The 18,369-nt window shown below is 41.6% G+C and overlaps 1 protein-coding gene across 9 annotated transcripts in view; it reads right to left on the bottom strand.

Annotated features, from left to right (window-relative positions):
• Positions 1 to 1,824: 1,824 nt before the first annotated feature.
• UOX (urate oxidase) overlaps positions 1,825 to 18,369 on the bottom strand; it is a 94,174-nt gene continuing 77,629 nt past the window's right edge. For all 9 annotated transcript variants that reach the window (XM_070268771.1, XM_070268768.1, XM_070268769.1 and 6 more), the window contains 4 exons: positions 8,973 to 9,159; positions 7,015 to 7,138; positions 4,884 to 4,967; positions 1,825 to 2,804 (listed from right to left, as the gene is read on the bottom strand). In XM_070268771.1, the coding sequence (XP_070124872.1) occupies positions 2,730 to 2,804; positions 4,884 to 4,967; positions 7,015 to 7,138; positions 8,973 to 9,159 (470 nt within the window). In that variant the 3' untranslated portion in view covers positions 1,825 to 2,729. The remainder of the gene's footprint in view (positions 2,805 to 4,883; positions 4,968 to 7,014; positions 7,139 to 8,972; positions 9,160 to 18,369) is intronic.

Genomic DNA, 18,369 nt, shown 5'->3' with positions numbered 1-18,369 from the left:
CAGACTACAAGAGGCAAAATCCACTCAGCCCCAAGTCTGAAGGAAAGGAAATGCTCTTTCCAGACAGACAGTTAGGAGGTTAGAGGGAAGTTCAGATTTCTGCAGTTAAATCTTGTGGGTGACTGAAAAAGGTAAGTTCTGTTTCAATGACAAATAAGTAAAATGCTGTCTCAATATAATATTTGTAGTATATTAGGGAGCAAAAAGGGAGAAAAAGCAGATTATTAAAAGAAAAGGATGGCATGAACTTAAGTTTGACTCTAAAAAGAAAAAGGAAAGGGACACATTTTCTGAGCCTGTCTCAACAAAAAGTCACAAGATAAAATTTAGAGAATTTGAAACAAGTCTCACCCAGAATCTTGGCTGCCAAACCACAACCTCCAAATGACAGCTGCTCCACTGAGAACTACGTACACTGCCTCACAGGCAGTAAATAGTCCAGAATCAGCTGTATTATTTCTCCATGAAAGTACTTGAGATAGGGCTGGGGTAAGGATAGGGAGAGAAGAGGAGAGAGTGTGGTGAGAGCAGCTCTGCTTCCCAGAAAATTGGAACAGTGTCTGTGTACCCTTCAGTAAGAAAATTACAAGGTGTTTTGATACAAATTATCTCACAGGGGTTGACAGACCAGGCCTGCCTGCTCCTCTGCCAGCGCCAAAAGGGGAAGGCGAAACTAAAGCTTGATTTTCAGCGCATGGTTTATAATTCAAACCACAAGAAAACATCCTTCACAAAACAGGAGACTGTCCTTCAAAATTTCACAGACTCAAGCTTTCTTGCCACAGACCTGGGATATAACATTCAATAGCTCATTTGCAACCTGTTATAATAAATGTTTTAAGAGCTCAGGAGAAATAAAATGCATATATGTATAAAATGAGCCACCATTTCTAAGAATTCTGCTCTAACATTAATTTCTTCTCTGAAGCAAATACACTGTTCCTAAAATTTAAATGACCAAGAGAATATCAAGTAAGAAGGGCCTAATTAAGTTTTTTGTTGTTCTTGTTTGTTTTTTTAGGAAAAATCATGTTAGACTCTAAATTCCTCTTTGAACAGAATTATCAAATCAGCAGAGGAATAAAATGTACTAGCCATTTGGCCATGCAAATTACATGATGTACAGCACACTTTGTAACATGAGTATTCAGTATAGCGCTCTCCTTATCAAATTGTTTCATTCTTCTTAGCTCATGTTCTTTCCAAGCAGGCACTAGCTTGTGAATGGCCTCCAGCATCTTCTAGGGTTTGCTGCCCTCAGACCTCCCAGCTCTCACCTCACCACAAAGTCCAATGATGACTTTCTACTTGGATCTAATAACAAATGAAAAGAAGGCAGGACATTTCATTTAACAAAGACATATAGAAATTTCTATGTGTCAGGCACAAATACTACCATAGCCTTTTATAAATACTAACCCATTTAATCTTCAAAAAACCTGTAAGGTAGATTCTATTTTTGCCTGCATTTTACAGATGAGGAAACCTCTGATATAGCTGGTAAGAGGTAGATCCAGGATTTAAATGAGACTGTGAAATTAAACACTACACCATGCTACCTTAAGTAGTAGTATTACAAAGGTGCATGAAGCAGAATTATCAAATAATACTAAGTGTTCATATGTAAGCATTTTTAGAAAAAATGGAGATGTAAAACAATTTTTTAATAAATGGAGATTTAAAAAAAACAGAAGAAGGTTATCTAGAATATTCATGTGGACATATTTTCATGGGCTTCCAAAATCATAGTTTACTAAACTTTATGATATATACAAAAGAGATATTAATCAATTGATATAAAGATAATCACCACTCACACTTGTATGCATCTTTAAATCATCAATTATATTTATTTCTCTGATTATAAAAGTAATAAATTTTCATGTTTGGAAGATTCAGAAAATTACATGGCAAAAAATAAAAATCATTCATAATCCCCACCATCTAGAAATCATCATTGCTGATATTTTCACATATCTAGTCTTCTTTCTATATGTATAGTCATCCATTTGTGTACTGATTTAGCATTTATTAAACGTGGCTGTTTGCGCCAGAGCGATGCATTATTCAAAGAAAAACAATTTACACTTTTTCTCAGTGCCCCCAATGTGTACCAAATATTCTCTAAGGGCTGTAAAAGGCGTAAAACCAACATATTAAGATTACAAAAGTACTTTTAGAGGAGAAATAAACTCTCAATGATATATAAGCTAGAGCATTCTTGAATATTCAAATATTCAATACAACTGACATCACAATGGTGACATTTGTCAAAATATGATTTTGTCATTACATTTTCTACATTACCCAGAAGGAACGTTTTAGCATCAGCAGGATGAAAACAACGCTTACTTCTTAAACTTGTGCACAAATTAATTGATACGATACCTCCATTAATTCATGAGTATTTTCTTAGTGAATTGATTCTAAAGCTTCTCTAAGATAGGAAGGCACAAAATAACTAAAAAGAAATACTGATTTATGATTGTTCTAATACTGCTCAGCATTTGTGCAGTAAACTGTATCCACAGAGCATGTCATAATTACTAATCACAAAACACCTTGCTGAGCTAGGCGTGGAAGAATTCTTTCAGACAGGAGGAAAATGAACGCTATCAATCAACATACTAGGTTGAAAATTTGCATGGCTACCCACTATGACTGCCAGCATCACAAGTGGCTTAAAGAGTTCCTCAGCTGAGAGTGGACTCCCATTGGTGGCTACCATGTCACAGCCTCGAAGTCAGCTTCCTCTTGACCGTACCGGTAATTCTGCCATATGGATGATCTAATGGTAGCAAGACCTGTAGGAAAACCACATGATAACTTCAGAAGCATTATGCAGGCCTCTCGTTTTTTCTATGAATCAATATTAAATCAACAACAAAAACACCACCTTTCTAAACAGGAAAATGTATGGTCCCTATAGTAAAGTTACTTCAAGCAACTTATTTGGTCTTATTTTTCTGGCAATAGTTTAGAAATGAGGCAATTTTCCAGAAAATTAAAGTTTTTGAAAAATTTTTATCATTGGGATATAAATGTTTCTCACATGCATTACATATCTCTGCTTTTTAAATAGAGTGTATGAATGTAATTTGGCTTTTGCTTGATGACTCACTTTGGACATCAATCATTGTCCAATGCTATAACATCACCATGCCCTCAGGAGCATTTGAGGTCCCCAAGGCTGTTAGCCCAATGCTAAATGGCTTCAGACAGCTGTGCATTCAGAGTTCCTCTGTCTTCCCACTCCGTCATTTGTCACTCCTCTGCTGTTGTCAGTGTGTCTTGTCTCCCTGCTGCTCGTGTGTTGCTTTCACTTTGTACCACCTGCTGGGTGAGGGCCTGAGCATGGCTCCAGCCATCCCCAAAGTGCAGACACGGACACGGGGACAGCTTGTTCAGCCACTCAGGTGCCTTTATGCAGAGCCCTTGCCCAAAGGAACTCAGGTCTTCCTGCCTCCAGGTCCTGACCTGGGCTCCAGGAGGGAGCTTTGAGTCTGACTTCTTAGAGCAAGTGACACTGAGGCCTCAGCCCAGTAGCAAGCCCGCAAGGAGACCTTCTCTCTCTTCTGGGCGTCCTGAGTTAAGCACCCCTCTGGTCATGATGCCTGAGCCTGTTTCTGTCTGGGATCCATTTGTTTCACCTTTCATAGACATGGCCAGGATTACCTTCAGGTCCCTCTTCTGCCCTTTATAAAGTAGTCACTTAAAAAAGGGTTTACAGTGGAATTAATGGCCCTCTGGTACTCAACATCCTTTCTTTTCTCTGAAGTAAAAAGTGCTGTCCCTCCATTCAGCTGAATGAACAGCTAGTGGGATCAAGGCTGCTCTCCTCTACAACTCAGGGCCGTCTATCAGCTGTACCAGGCACCTAGGCGCAACCTTTGTTTCACAATACTGACCGGCAGCCTCCACCTACAGCTGCAGTGGTGCAGAGCCCGATGGAGCCATCGACATAATTTGCAGAATGGAAATGAGGTGCCAAGCCAGAGGAGTGTAACTAATAACGCTCCTGGGGCAGCAGGCCCATAATGTAGGACCTCTGGACATCCTCTCATTGGCCTTTGTCCACCAGAGAATATGATTCCATGGCAGCACAGGCATGTTAATAGGTGAGCCCTCCATATCCTACTCCTCCCCCACATTAAAACAAACCACCAAATGGTGTTTGCAAGTTTTAGAAGCCTGTGGGAGGATGGATCAAATATAGAAAGCCTCCATTCTGAGAGTGGTCCGGGGGTGGGGGTGGGGGGGATGGACACAGTTCTCATCTCCCAGGACTGATCACAACAGGTTGTCTAGTCAGACACACTGAGTTTGAGCTTCTTCCGTGGCTAAAAACAAGTTGGGGTAAGTGCTTTTTCCAAAACAGTTTCCTCTCAAAAATGAACTTCCTCATCTTGCCTTCCGTAATTGCAGTTAGAAACACAAATACTCTTTCATTTTTTTCCTGTGTATTGTATGCTGCTTAAATGGACTACTTAATCAAAAGTTAGAGATGATGGAAGAAAATGAAAATAGAATCTTGTTTTTCTGCTTATCGCCTCATGATGGAAGAATAACAAAGCTGTGACCTTGTGTGGCACCTTTCGGAGAAGTAGCTCTCACAGCTGTTTCCTTGGGCACATTCTGTGCTTTCTTTGTCTTTTACTCTCTGCAACTTCCAACTCACCTCTATAATCATCCACTTCTTGGGTACTCCAGCCTCAGGTATTGAAAGGCCCAGAGTCTAAGAGGGTTCTAATCACTGTGACTATAAATATTCCCAAAGCAACAGCTGTTAAAAGTTTTGGTCAGTGATATTATCATCTCAAGTTGATAAAGAGAGTAGAGGGAGGGGAGAAAATGTGCTTTAAATATTTTTAAAATTCTCTTACCTCATCCTTGTTGATCAGTCCCATTTTGGACATGTCTATGTTAAAGTAGTGAATGTTTGGCAGGCTGATTTCCATATCTTCTATCTGGAATGCACAACAATACGCATCACAGTGGACAACAGTGAATCCCTCTCTCTCGCTCCTCTCTCCATCCCACCCATCCACCAGCCCATTACTCAGGCTCTGCCTCTGTCTCTGAGGTTTCTCTCTACCCTCCTCCACACTCTCTGATGTTCCTCTACTGCTCGACACTGTTCTTTCCTGCTAGTCCTGTTATTACATGGTGGATCCACTCTTCTTTCCTTCATGTACAAAATCTGTTTCTCAGCAAAGTAGGAACTCCGTGGGTCAAAAAACTGGGAGAACTTCAGCATCCAAGTGGCCTCCTGGTGCTGGTCAGTCAACCGCCTAAACGCCTCCTCAGTTCATTCCCTCCTCTCCAGACCTGTCCCTAACATTTGCAGGCCTCAGAATAAGAATTTAATTGAAGGTCCACACATCAAATGTTTAAATATTTAAAAGTTAAGAATGAAGCTAAAAAACTTTTAAGGAAAATATGCTCTATCCTTCTAACTTGACAAATATACCTTCATAACAACCTAGAAGGCCAGGATCTAATTTAAAATTCTCTTACTCCTTGCGCTACCATGCCGGGACATGGTAGCATAGGAAGAGCCAGCCCCCAGCCCCTGGCCCCTGGCGCCTGGCCCATTCCATGTTCTCTCTTGGACTCACAAGGGTGGACACCTCAGCTTGCATGTCAAGTCCCATCTGTACCTCCTGCAAACATCTGCCCCTTTGCCCACTCTCAGGCCTAAGGGTGTACACACTAATGGCATGATGTGCCGTCCAGAGGATGGATCTGGGGAAGAGGCTTGCACAGGTTCTGGAAGTAGCTTCAGGGTTATTTGGGAAGGAAATTCTGGGGTGCAGGTATCCAGAGAATGTTCTAGAAGGGGAAATGTGGGCCCCTGAAGGGTTTATTGCCTTGGCCCCACTGACTCTTCATCCAGTGCAGAGAGGCACAGCCAGAGGAGGGCCTGAAGGGGGCCTCTAAAGTGCTCGGCTATGGAAGGAGTCCCTCTTGCCTAGGTCTAAAGATGGTACTCTTCCTCTCCATTCTATCACGGCCCTAGTTCAGACCCTCCTTGTCAGATTTCTGCAACAGCCTCCTAACAGGTCTCCTTGTCTGTGGTCCATCATTCTTTTAATTTATCATGCTTCTTTCAGTGTGATCTTTTTAGAATGCTACTCTGGTAGCACCACACCTTACTTAAACCCCTCAGTGGCTCCTAAGAGCTTTCAGGCTAAAATACAGACTCTATAAATAAGCCCACAAAGGCCCTCGTGATCTAGTTCTTGCCTCATCTCTAAGCAAATGGAAAGACTTTCACTCCTGGAGCTTCACATATGGCAGACCCTCAACAGTAAATAACTGTTCCATGCTGCCTCCTGTCTCCATACCTACCCTGCTCCCTCATCCTTGAGTGTGAACCCAGATAACCTCTACTTGTCCCTTAGGAGTCAACTCAAACACCTCTCCCTCCAGAAAACCTTGCTGGCTCCATCCCTAGACCTGAGTCAGGTGCCTTCTGCAGTGTTTTCATAATACTCTATTGTATTGTTAGTTTACTCATTTTCTTCCTTCACTGAATAATGAGCTCTTTGAGGGTAGAGACTACACCTAATTTATCTTTATATCCCTCATGTGCCGATAGAGACATAGCCATTCAATAACAGTCATTCAATAACATCAAATGTATGGATGGAATCTGTCTGCATCCATCCTTCATTCTCTGGCTCCCCTGAAACACAGACTCTTGGTCTAATTACCCCTCCTTCAGGGCATGCGAGTGTCCTGAATATGAGGCTTAAATTGTGGCAGGTTGAAGAGACCCAGGGAATTTTCAGCAGAACTGAAGAACTACAGCAGTGGCCTGTGTTTTGAGGGCGGACAGATTTTTCCATTTTTCGCTCTTTTCTCACTTGCTATAACAAGCTTTTGAACAACAACAGATGTCATTTTTCATGTGTCTTCCACTTTCTTATTTTAACTCTCAACTCTTTCTTGAAGCTGACAGGAGACACAACAAGCTCTCTCAGTCCTCACAATGGAAACGACAAAACGTACCTCAGGAACCCGGCTCAGGGAGAGCACCTGGATGTCATAGAGGGTCTTCTGGACGGAGGGTGAGTACTTGCCTTTGTCATAGGGTCCAGCAAATTTCTCTAGGACAATGTCCCGAACAGTGTCCCTAAAACACAGAAAAGAGAACTGAGGTCTCTCATGGGGTGGTCTTTTAGAATGTATTATGAAGCTAAGAAGGACCATTCTATCCCCCAGAAAACAATTTTATTGCTGGTTTTAGAAGAGATTAATATCTTGTAATGCCAACAACAACAACAACAAAAACCTCACTTCCTATTCTCCTACACACACACGTGGGCACCATTCAACAAACATTGAGCACTATCTAAACACTAAGCTATCTTCATAATCTGGCTCAGGATCCAGTGGGCATTCCAGGGTAAATCTCCTTCCATGTTTGAAGAACCTAGGAAAAAGACTCCCAAGTACTCCTAACTCCTTTACTGTTCAGCTTGGCTGCTTCCTTGAGTCGTTATGTATTTAGGGGTTTTACTCTGTGCCAGGCTTTGTGCATGAATACTTCCTTGAATTCTCTCGACTTACCTAGGTAGGTACTATTATGCCCAATTTAGAGACAAGGAATCTGAGCTTAAAAGTTAATTGATCCCCTCTAAGTCCCTCTCTCTAGTATGACTAGAGAGACTAAGTCTCTATGACTAGAGACTAAGTCCCTGACTCTGGTATGCTCAATTTCTGGCCTGCTTCAACATAAATACATTAGGCTGCTGCCCATGGGGAAACACTTGAAATAAAAAAGGAAAAAGATGATTGAGGTGAGGTTCTCTTCAAATATTTTTCAACCTATCACATAATAAAAGGAGCAGAGCAAAACTATCCCAGTGGGAGGAAGCTATGGGGTGGGGAGCAGAGTCCAGCTCAGCACAAGGTAGAATTTTCTAACAAATAGAGCTTCAGCAAAGGAATGAGGTGCTTGGTCAAAAAGCAAACTCTGGAAGTCCAGAGGCGTAATTATTGCTTGTCAAGGATATTATTATTATCATCATCCCTTTACTTTTTTTTTTTTTTTTTTTTGGTGAAGCAGATTCGCACTGAGCCAACATCTGTGCCAATCTTCCTCTATTTCTTCTTTCATATGTGGGATGCCTTCACAGCAAGACTGGCGAGTGGAGCAGGTCCACACTGGGGATCCAAACCTGTGAACCGGCAAATCCAGGCCACTGAAGTGGAGTGTGCAGAACTTTAACCACTTGGCCACAGGGCCGGCCCCTACCTTTTTAAGGCATTTATCACTTATAAAGTGTTTCTGTGAATTTCATTTCATTTTGAGTTTAGTATAGGGTGACTAGGCTAAAACTGTCCCAGTTCGTCTGGGACTAAGGAGTTTCCTGGGACATGGAATTTTCAGCATTAAAATTAGGAAAGTCCTTGGTAAACTGGGACGAGTTGGTCACCCTAGTTTAGCACTCTCTGCATCTAGGATGAGGTAGTGAGACCAAACATCATTATCCCCACTTGATACAGTGGTTCTTAAAGTGTGGTCCCTGGTCAAGCAGCACCTGCATCACCTGGGAGTTTATTAGAAATGCAAGTTCTCGGGCCCCACCCTAGACCTACAGAATCAGAACCCCCAGGGTGGGCCCAATGCTCTGCATTTTAACAAGCCCTCCAGGTGATTTTGATACACAACAATGTTTGAGAATTACTGATTTAATCAATTAAAAGCCAGAGGGTCAGGAAATTAGGTGGTCCCCTCAAGGTCATTATAGCTAACAGCATCAGAGACTCAAGTGCAGACCTGCTAACTCAAAGTAAGACAGTGCTCTTCCTGTTACCCATCAGAAGGGATTCTGAACAGTGAGGAGGTTGAATTGAACGGCCTCCACCTTTCCCTTTCAGAGGGAAGACTCCATGAACTCTGGGCCCCTGGGAAGAGGGCGGACTCTATCTGCACAGCACCAGGCCCTAGCGCCTGCTCATACCAGGTAGCGTCAAAGTCCACGTCTCTGCACTGGTGGTAGCGCCACTTGCAGTACACTTGGGTGGCAAAGCACCGGTCCTTCACCTCAGGGAGAGTGGTGAACTGGTCCTTGATGAACCCTTCAAATCCAGACTGGGTCGTTTTCAAGACCTTGAGGTCTTTGATTCCAGAATGAATGACTGGAGGTCCTGTTTTAAGTAAAAAGGTAAGAGGGGATGAGGTCATACCCAAAATAGTGCATTTTTACTGATACCTACTCCTGAGGATCCTGGTCATTAAAATATGGCTTATTATGTTTGTACGAAGAACTACATCATAGCCCATGTTTTCTGTCTCCCTGTCTCCTCTGAAGTCAAAGTGATTAGGACTGTGTACCTTTCCCTCTATCTGGATTCCACAGCTCCCTGCCCTCTCATAACCTAGGAGAACTGAGGGTCAGAGAATAAACCTCCATGTTTTGTTGAAGCCCACAGAAATGAATACCTTTCTTTCAGCTACATACTGGGGTGTCTTCTAGGCCAAATTACCTTCCATGTTTTGAGCTCTGGCTCACTCAACGGGCAATCATGCCAAAATGAGTTAATAGGCTTCTCAAGCGCAGTTCCTCTATCTGATTTTGACCCCCTTTACTGGGGGTTAGTCCTCATGTTGATGGTCTACACTGACCAACGTCTGCAATCTCTACCAGACACTGATGGCATCTCAGTTCTCTTGTGGTTATGAGCTCCATGAAACCAGACAACTTCATGAACAGGTAGCAGCGTGGGCCTGGCTGAGCCTAAACAGAGACTGGGAAGATGAAAGCAGTGACCAGCAAGGTACAGATCTGCCTATGTGCATACCCATAAAGGCTTTTGTTTTTGACTGAACTAAGAAGGGACAAAGTTGGTTCATGGAGACCTGTGTGAGAGAGGGAAGATTTGAACAGAATGGAGGAGATGATATGGCTTTCCTACAGTCCTCTAAATGACCTCATGAGATGAAAGGGGGAGATGGAGGGGTGATAGGCATAATCTGAAGAAGCAGTTTGCTTGTGTGCCAGGTAGTTCTAGCTCAGGGTCCAGGTGACAGGTTGGGCACAGAGTTAGGGAGAGAAAGATTCTCTCTGTCTTTTTCTATGTGTAGCTCCAGGAGTCTGGTGAAGCCTGAAGAGAATATGGCTGCCATGTGACACACTGGGAAGCCCCAGGGTACAATGCTCACTGGAGAGCAGCATTCCTCCCACGGAGCAGTGGCAACTGGCACAGCAAATGCTGGGCAAAGCCAGTGAGGCAGAAGCTGTACCCAGTGGGTGCAAACTTCTCCCTCAGCCCATGTGAGACAGCCCCTCCAGACTGTCAGTAGGTGGGAGAGTTTGGCTAGAGAGGTCCAGCAGTTTTGTAATGAGAGAGCTACAAGACCAGGAAAAATCAGACATTAACATCACCATGGCCTTATTTGTATGCATAAGCTGGTGAGGCCCGACACTGAGGGGGCACTTGGGAACAGACCCCCAATAGCACAGTGCCATGGCAGGATGACGAAGGGCACCTCTTTGTAGTCTCAAAGTTAGTCCCAATTAATATATATCCTTCTTGGCCTGTAGAGTATATAAATCCAGGGCCGAAGGTGTCAGGCATCACTATTTGTACATGGTCTTAGTTGAAGAACAGGAACGTAACTCATGGCCCTCAATTAAAATCCAGGGCAGCTCTTAATAATTCAATGGTTTCTATCACCTGTGTGGTTTCAATTGCTGTGGTTAACTCAGGAGCTGTGGAGTTTCAGAAGCAGGTAAATAATGACTATATTTTGTGGCCAGCCTGGTGGCAAAGTGGTTAAGTTTGCATGCTCTGCTTTGGCTGTCCGGGGTTCACGGGTTCGGATCCCAGGTACAGACCTACATACCACACTGCTCATCAAGCCATGCTGTGGTGGCATCCCACATACAAAACAGAGGAAGACTGGCACAGATGTTAGCTCAGGGACAACTTTCCTCAAGCAAAAAGAGGAAAATTGGCAACAGATGTTAGCTCAGAGAAAATCTGCCTCACCAAAAAAACCAAAAAAATAATGACTATATTTTGATATTTTCCCAGCTACGTCTGTGCACCTACCAGAGACAGAAATGGCCAGTGGTTAGTGGTAGATTTGCTGATTAAATATATGCTAATTAAAAAAGGTGTTCCAGCCAAAGTGTTCTAGGAAGATGTGGTAAAACAGAAAATGATATTTGTTTACCATTCTGAAGTTCTCATTGGAAGGGGTATCTGAAGAAGGATCAAGAGAAAGACACCAGCAATGCCTTAATGCCTTAAGTTGGTTTGGTTTATCAGATTCTAGATGTATAAAGACATGATTCTGCAAAATCAGCATTTCTAAATTCAGTGTAGTGCTGATCCAAGTGAGCCTAACAGAACTGCAGAAGCAATCAACAAGTATCTGTTGAATGAAGGAATGAGAGAGTAAGTGCAATAAGATTGATTCACGTCATGGAATAAATATCTCAGAACTAGTCTCTTTTTCTTCTACACAGTTCTCTTCCATTAATCTTTATCATTTCCCTTCCTGATCACCCCCCACCCCCAACTCTAACATACACTGTGGCAGGGGAAAGGGGGAGGGGATCAACATTAGCTAAGAATGTCCTGACTGTTGAAATGGATTTTGTTGCCACCTTTTTCAGTCTTTATCTCACTTAATCTTCACAAGTCTATTACATGGGTATTTTTACATGGGGGACTTTTAATCATTTGTCCATAGTCACATGCTAGAAACTGGCAGAGGTGGAGTTTGCAGTCAGCACACAATTATGAGATTCTAGCCTTTTCTTTCTTCTTTTTTTTGGACCACTTTCCATCCACACAATGTTTCCTCCTTCCTTTAACTCTCTCTCCCCATTTCTGTACAATAAGTGGCCTTTCCAGGAGACAAGAAAGTTGCTACATCCCATTCCACTTTGAAGGCCTCAGACAGAGCTCTCAGCCTGAAAAATACCATCTCCATTGGAGATTGAAGAATCACTTTTAGAAACGGCCCACATATGTCTTGAAAATTTTTTATTCTTTAAAAATGTCCTATTGGAATACAAAGACCGCTTAAAGTAGTGACTCTTTTAGTCTTTATAAACTAATATTGTAATTTACTTCCAACAGTAATCCCTTCTAGAAAAACATCCTATAAAAATGAAACATAGGTTCGCAATCAGGAGTGGGGTTAGAATAAGTAGCGGGAACCCTTGAAGGGGGATAAAGAGAAGATAAAGGAGAACCAAAGGCAAACGTTACCTATTTCATCCTTTCCTCTATAGCTGGCCTTGATCGCCAGCATCCATGTGAGCCAATCAGACTCTGTCTCCTCCAATGGTCTAAGGATTCCTGAATGCAGTGTTGCATAGTGGTTGTGTCCCCAGCCTTGGGACTCAGATTCCCTGAATTCATTGCCAGCGTGTTTTGTGCCCCACCCCCACCAATTACAAGCACTATTCTCCTGAGAAAATTAGTTAATCTCTCCCTACCTTGATTTTCTCTTCTGTCAAATGGAGATAATGATACCTATTTCTGAGAGTTAATAGACGTCTAAGATAATACACTTAAAGGACTCAGCAGGGTGGCTGCCCCATAGGAAAGGCTCTGTAAAAGTTACTATGAAGATTTTGCCACAATTGACTTTTTCTTATCGAGTTCAACCACCTGTAAACATTTCCTATGTTTCACAAAGGCTCACTGGGTTCTGAGAAGTACTTCCGACATGCTGTCCCGATCCACTTCCAGCCCTGGGATGAGATTTACTGATCTTAGGGGAGTGTCAGTCCTGCTACGCAACTTTGAAATGATCTACTCTCTTGCTAGAATCTGAAAATGGAGAAAGCAGTTGCATCTTCTGATGTGTTTTGGCCTCAGTTTCACACAGAATAAAATGTCTCCTATTCCCAAAGTCAATTAACTATTGCCACAGTTTTGGCAGAACGCAAATCATCTACTCTGGTGCGCTCATCATTCTATGAACAACAACAACAAAACCTATTCTCTTTGTGAAAAAATTTTTCCTTGGCACACATTAGACACTTCAGATGAAATCAGAGAGCTTATTTTATCTTCTCTGTTGGCAGTGCCCCAGCTCTCTGAACACTGGTAAGAACCTGAGCCTTTTAAATTCATGGGCCCATCAACTAAAAATATGATGCCTCAAACACTCTAAAAAAGATTTCAATTTAGACTAACAAGAAGTAATTCAACCAAAAAGACTGTCCTTTTCTAGGTTACTTCCCATGAAACCACTTAATCAGCTTTTTTTTTTTTTTGCCTTTCTGCCATGGTTATGGAATAATGCAAAAGGAAAATTTTCACATTTTACTTTGCTAGAACATAATTTTTTCTAGCTTTTAGTGTCCTCCTACACACTTAACAGATTGTGGTTTATCTCTCAGAGAAGCATACATTTTACCCTTTAGCTCTCTAAGGGAAAGAAACTCACTGCGAATTAATGGAAAATAAGCCCAATTCCTTACCTACGCATCAGGTGTCACAAAGCACAAAGCTTTACTGAGCTAAGAAAAAAATCCTGTCATGAAGAGGATAATTGCTTCCACATTTAACACCTCCAAGAAGGACACAAATAGCTAAAAGGAGGATATTTTAAAACTATATTAAATCATTCTAGGAGAAAACCTCAAACTCATAAAGTGCTAGAAAAAGTGAAAATCAATTAATATCATTTGCTTTTAAGAGTCCATTTAGCTCATGCAGGGAGAGTGAAAGTTCCCTCTGTGCAATTCTGGATGGGGAGAGATGACATCATCCAGATGGAAGGAAGTTTGTACAAGGAGGTGATGATCAAAACGATTTTAAAAGACCTTGTGTTTGCCAAGAACTTATCCTTTGGAGTAACTAAAGAGTGCTTGAGTCTTGATATTAAAAGGACATAAGCAGCCTTCTTGGCAGTGGCCATCTCTGGGTCTCCCACTTTCCCCATCTCATTTCTTCCATCTGCCCAGCTTGACATCTCTTAAATCTGTTCTCCTCTGGGACTTCGATTTCATCAACCCTCTTCCTTAAAACCATCCTCCTACCCCCACTAGACTCCATGTCAATAGATTTTTTTCACTACCAGAACACAGTATCTCTTATTTGAGATCTCTTCTCCATCTTGCTTTCCTTTACTTAGCTATGCTTTAGTTGAATTTTTATAATGTGTCAGATTGGGAGAAATTTGATACTTAAAGAATTGCGAGTTATAGTTCAAATATTGTGTGTGTTGTGGGGGATGCTGTACTTAGCTCAATTAGTTCAAATTAATGACTCAACCATCCCAGTGACTTCACGGCTTGGCTAAGCTTGTAGTTCACAGAGACACGTGAGAGAGAGAGTTTGAAGGATTCAGATTTCATATAACACCTAAACCCACAGCTTGTACCACACACGCAGAGCCTAATTCTCCTCTCTGAGCTTGGAAGTCACAAACATATCACCAGCCCTCATCCCTTTGGGTGAACAAATTTCTTTCCTTCTTCCAGATTCTCCCATGGAACTAGTAGACTTTGAAACAGCTAAAAGTACACTTCATGTATCTTTAAAATATCCACTAAGAAAGATTAGTGTAATGAGAGTTTTACAGGAATTCTCAAGGCCTAAAATGGTGCCTGAGATTCAGCAGGCTTTCTATAAACGTTTGTTCAATTGATAAGAATGAATCCAGTCCACCAGAAGAAGCCCAGTTACATGACCTGCTGGGGAAAGTCCCTTTCGGAAGTTGCATGGTTGACTGTGTGATTAAGCACATGTGTTTGAGGGGGCAGAATTCTCACCATCCTAGCCAGCCTGCCACCAAAACCCTACTTAGAGATTTGTAACAACAGCCCTTGCCACGTGAATTGGGGTGTGTGTGTGTGTGTGTGTGTGTGTAGGATGATTATTTTCTTCATTTAAGCCTATGCAAGGGCATCTCTTGTGACAATGATTGTACGCTGACTCACCTCAAAATATCTGCAGTTTTAGCTCTTGAATAACAAGCAAATTAAGAATTAAACTCTGCTACCAAAAAAGCATAGATCCCTACTCTCCACAGAGGGACAGAGTACAAATATCATCTTCATTCACACAACACAGGAAGATATACACACTCATATACATGTGTACACACACACTGCACACACTTAAGGCAACAGATGCCTCTTCCCTACCCCGATCTGTGCCAGCCCTGTGTGATATCACAGGGGCACTGGACTCTAGATGAGTCAAGCTGGAGCTTCTGGGAACACTGCCACAATGACTGCAATACCCTGAATCTTTGTAGCTTTCTGCAGAAAGAAAAAGCTTTGGCCTGATGATGATGATTAGTTTTTCTACTCTGCAGCAGCCAGGTGACTAGAATTCAGCCTGATGATAGCTTCTGGTAATTCCTGGAAAGAACAATGGTGTTTTTTTTTATGATCAGCAGAGCCCTATACTTGGCCACTCCACTTCCACCTCCAGGGCTCTGCTAAAATGTTCTTGCGGAGGTCACCAGTGATGCCTATTTGCCAAACTGCATATTTTTTCTTCAGTCTCCTTTTACCCCAACTTCTTAACCCACACAGACTGCTAGCTATCCACTAAATCTATCTACTTTTCCTCCTGGGTACCTGGCTAGACTACATGTCCCGGCTGTCCTTGCAGTTAGGTGTGCCTGCGTGATTGGGTTCTCACCAGTAGAAGAGCTATGTGCTCCTTTCAGGCCTGGTATTATGCTTGATGGGTTCTGCCTCCTCCTTTTGCTCCTCCAGCTCTTTTCCTCTCCTGGTTATCTGGTATGGGGATCTACTCTCAAGGTGACCCCAAAAAGTAAGGATTAAAAATGTATAGTTGCATCAACCTGGGTTCCCAAATAACTTCCTGGAGCAGAGCATGCCCCCAACATACACACACACACAAACCCTGAACTGGACTTTTACAAAGAGTGGTAAACTTTTTGTGGGGAGCCACTACAGATGAGCCTATTTGTTACCACAAGAACTATCCCTGATTTCTTGAACTGTATTTTTCTTTTACTTCCATGACACTACTGTCTCCAATCCTCCTCCTATCTTTCTGATCATTCTGTCTCACTCTTTAAACTGCCCAACTCTTAGACTGGGGAATTTTCCCCAGGCCCTCTCATCTTTCCTCTTCTCACTTTACATGTTTCTCTGGAAGGCTCTTTCTTCCGCATGGCTTCACTTACTATCAGTCTGTTGATGGTCTCCAAATTTATCTCTATTCCTTATTTCCAAACTCGCTCGCTTCTGCCAGAAAACTTCCTCATCGCCTGCATTCTCCTTAGTCAACTCCTCCAGGACCCCGACTTTAGGGTAACTTTAACCCCCCCTTCTCTCTAACTTCCCATCCCTACTCAACTACTGAGACCTAGTAAGTGTACTTCAGAAATGTCTCACATGATGCCCCTCCCTCACTGAAGTCTCTCCCTCTCTATTCTACTGCCTTAGTTCAGACGCCATCATTTCTTCATCTCTGCAACAAGTCTCCAAATGTCTCACTACTGCCTTTTTCTCCAGCCAGTTCATCGTAACCTTGGTCAGAATTCCTGAACAGTCCACTCGTACACATAAAGACCTCTCCTGGATCTCTATTGTCATTTTAAGTTATAATATTAATAATAATGATAGCTATCATTTAAGGAGGGCTTCCTATATGCCAGGTACTGTGCTAAATGCTTTACATTAACATTTATCTCCTTTAATTCTCTAGACAATTGTTGAGGTGGACACTGTTATTCTCCTCTTAAAAATGAAAAACCACTGAAGTAGTATATGTAACTTGCTCATAGTCACAAAGTTATTAAGTAGTAGAGCTAAATTCAAACATAGTTTAGTCTGATTCTAAGACCTATGGGCTTAACTACCATGCAAAACTGCCTCTAAGTTACACCAATCTTGTTAGTATGGTACATGAGGGCCTTTAAAATCTGGCCAAAACCAACCTCTTCATCTTCATCTCTGCTCCTTACATTCTAAGAACTAGACCCTTGGAACTTGCTACCGTTCCTCAAATGCTTTGCCCTTTCAACATTAAAATTACTGGCCAAGTATGGTGACTGGTATAGGCAATGCTCAAAACTAGTTTCCCTCTTCCACTCCTTCATCACTGCTACTCATATACATTCTGTTTCTTCTGCTTGTAATTTCTCTTCCCCTTTCTATGCCCAGCACATTCTGAATCAGGTTTCAAAAGTCAGTTGGACTATTTCCTCCTCCCCTGTTAAGCCTTCTAGAGTACCCTAGGAAGAGTCAGTTTTCTGCACTGCTTTGCTCCCATAGCATAACTTTAACTCTTTCATTATGGTCTTTAACCCCTCATATTGCAATAAATCTATCTATAAGCCTATCTCTTATTAATCTACTATGAACTTGTTAGGGTGGGGAAATGTCTTATTCACCTCTGAATCTACAGCCCCTAGTATACATAAAAAGTCCTCAAAATCACTGCTGAATGAATAGTATTTCAATGAATGATATAAGCATATTTCATACATGCTCTCATTTCTTTAGTTAGCTCTCCTGAAATCTAATTCTAGCCCCTGATATTATTTTACATAATTGAAAGTGGAATGAGAAATATGCTAAGCATGACAAAAATCCCTCAAAACGGTTTAGAGTTGTGCTAACCAATATGGTAGCCACTAGTCGCATGTGGCTAGCAAGCACTTGGAATATGGTAAATGTGAATTGAGATATTCTGTAAATATAAGATAAACACAAGATTTCAAAGATTTAATTTTTTAAAAAGAATGTAAAATATTTCATTAGTAATTTTTACATTTATTACATACTTCAGAGGTATTTTGGATATAATGGGTTAAATAAAATATACTATTAAAATTAATTTCCTTTTGCTTTTCTAATGTGACTACTAGAAAATTTTAAAATTATATATGTGGCTTGCATTATATTTCTGCTGGCCAGTACCAGTTTAGAGTTTATAATTTTATGAGGGTAGTCAGTGTGGTTTGGGTAGGCAAACACTGGCCTGGTGAGTCAGGAAACATTTCTTTCTCTATTTCTTCCAAAGCCACATACCTAAGGCAAAAAGGAAAGAAAGAAGGAAGGAAGGAAGGAAGAAAGGAAGAAAGGAAAGAAGGAAGGGAGGGAGAGAGGGAAAGGAAAAGAAGTTACATTTTAACAAACAGCTCAGTCAACAAGTTAATATATCACATGACCACATGTTTGGGGAATCAAAAAATCAAAATCATTATCTTTTCAACTTAATTCAACCAATAGTTATTCAGTCTCCTTTATATGACAATAATTTCTTAAGCATTAATCAAACACGGAGAAGGCCCTGGCTGTGTCTAGAATTTAATACAAATGGGAAAAAATATTAAATGATAGCTAATACACTAGGAACCTTCTAAGGGAAGGCATTATCCAATAGAACTCAGAATAA

This window comes from Equus caballus, chromosome 5 (genome assembly GCF_041296265.1).
Source record: "Equus caballus isolate H_3958 breed thoroughbred chromosome 5, TB-T2T, whole genome shotgun sequence".
Classification (NCBI taxonomy): Eukaryota; Metazoa; Chordata; class Mammalia; order Perissodactyla; family Equidae; genus Equus; species Equus caballus.
Note: the sequence above shows the minus strand (reverse complement) of the source record. Positions and strands in the feature narration are given on the sequence as shown.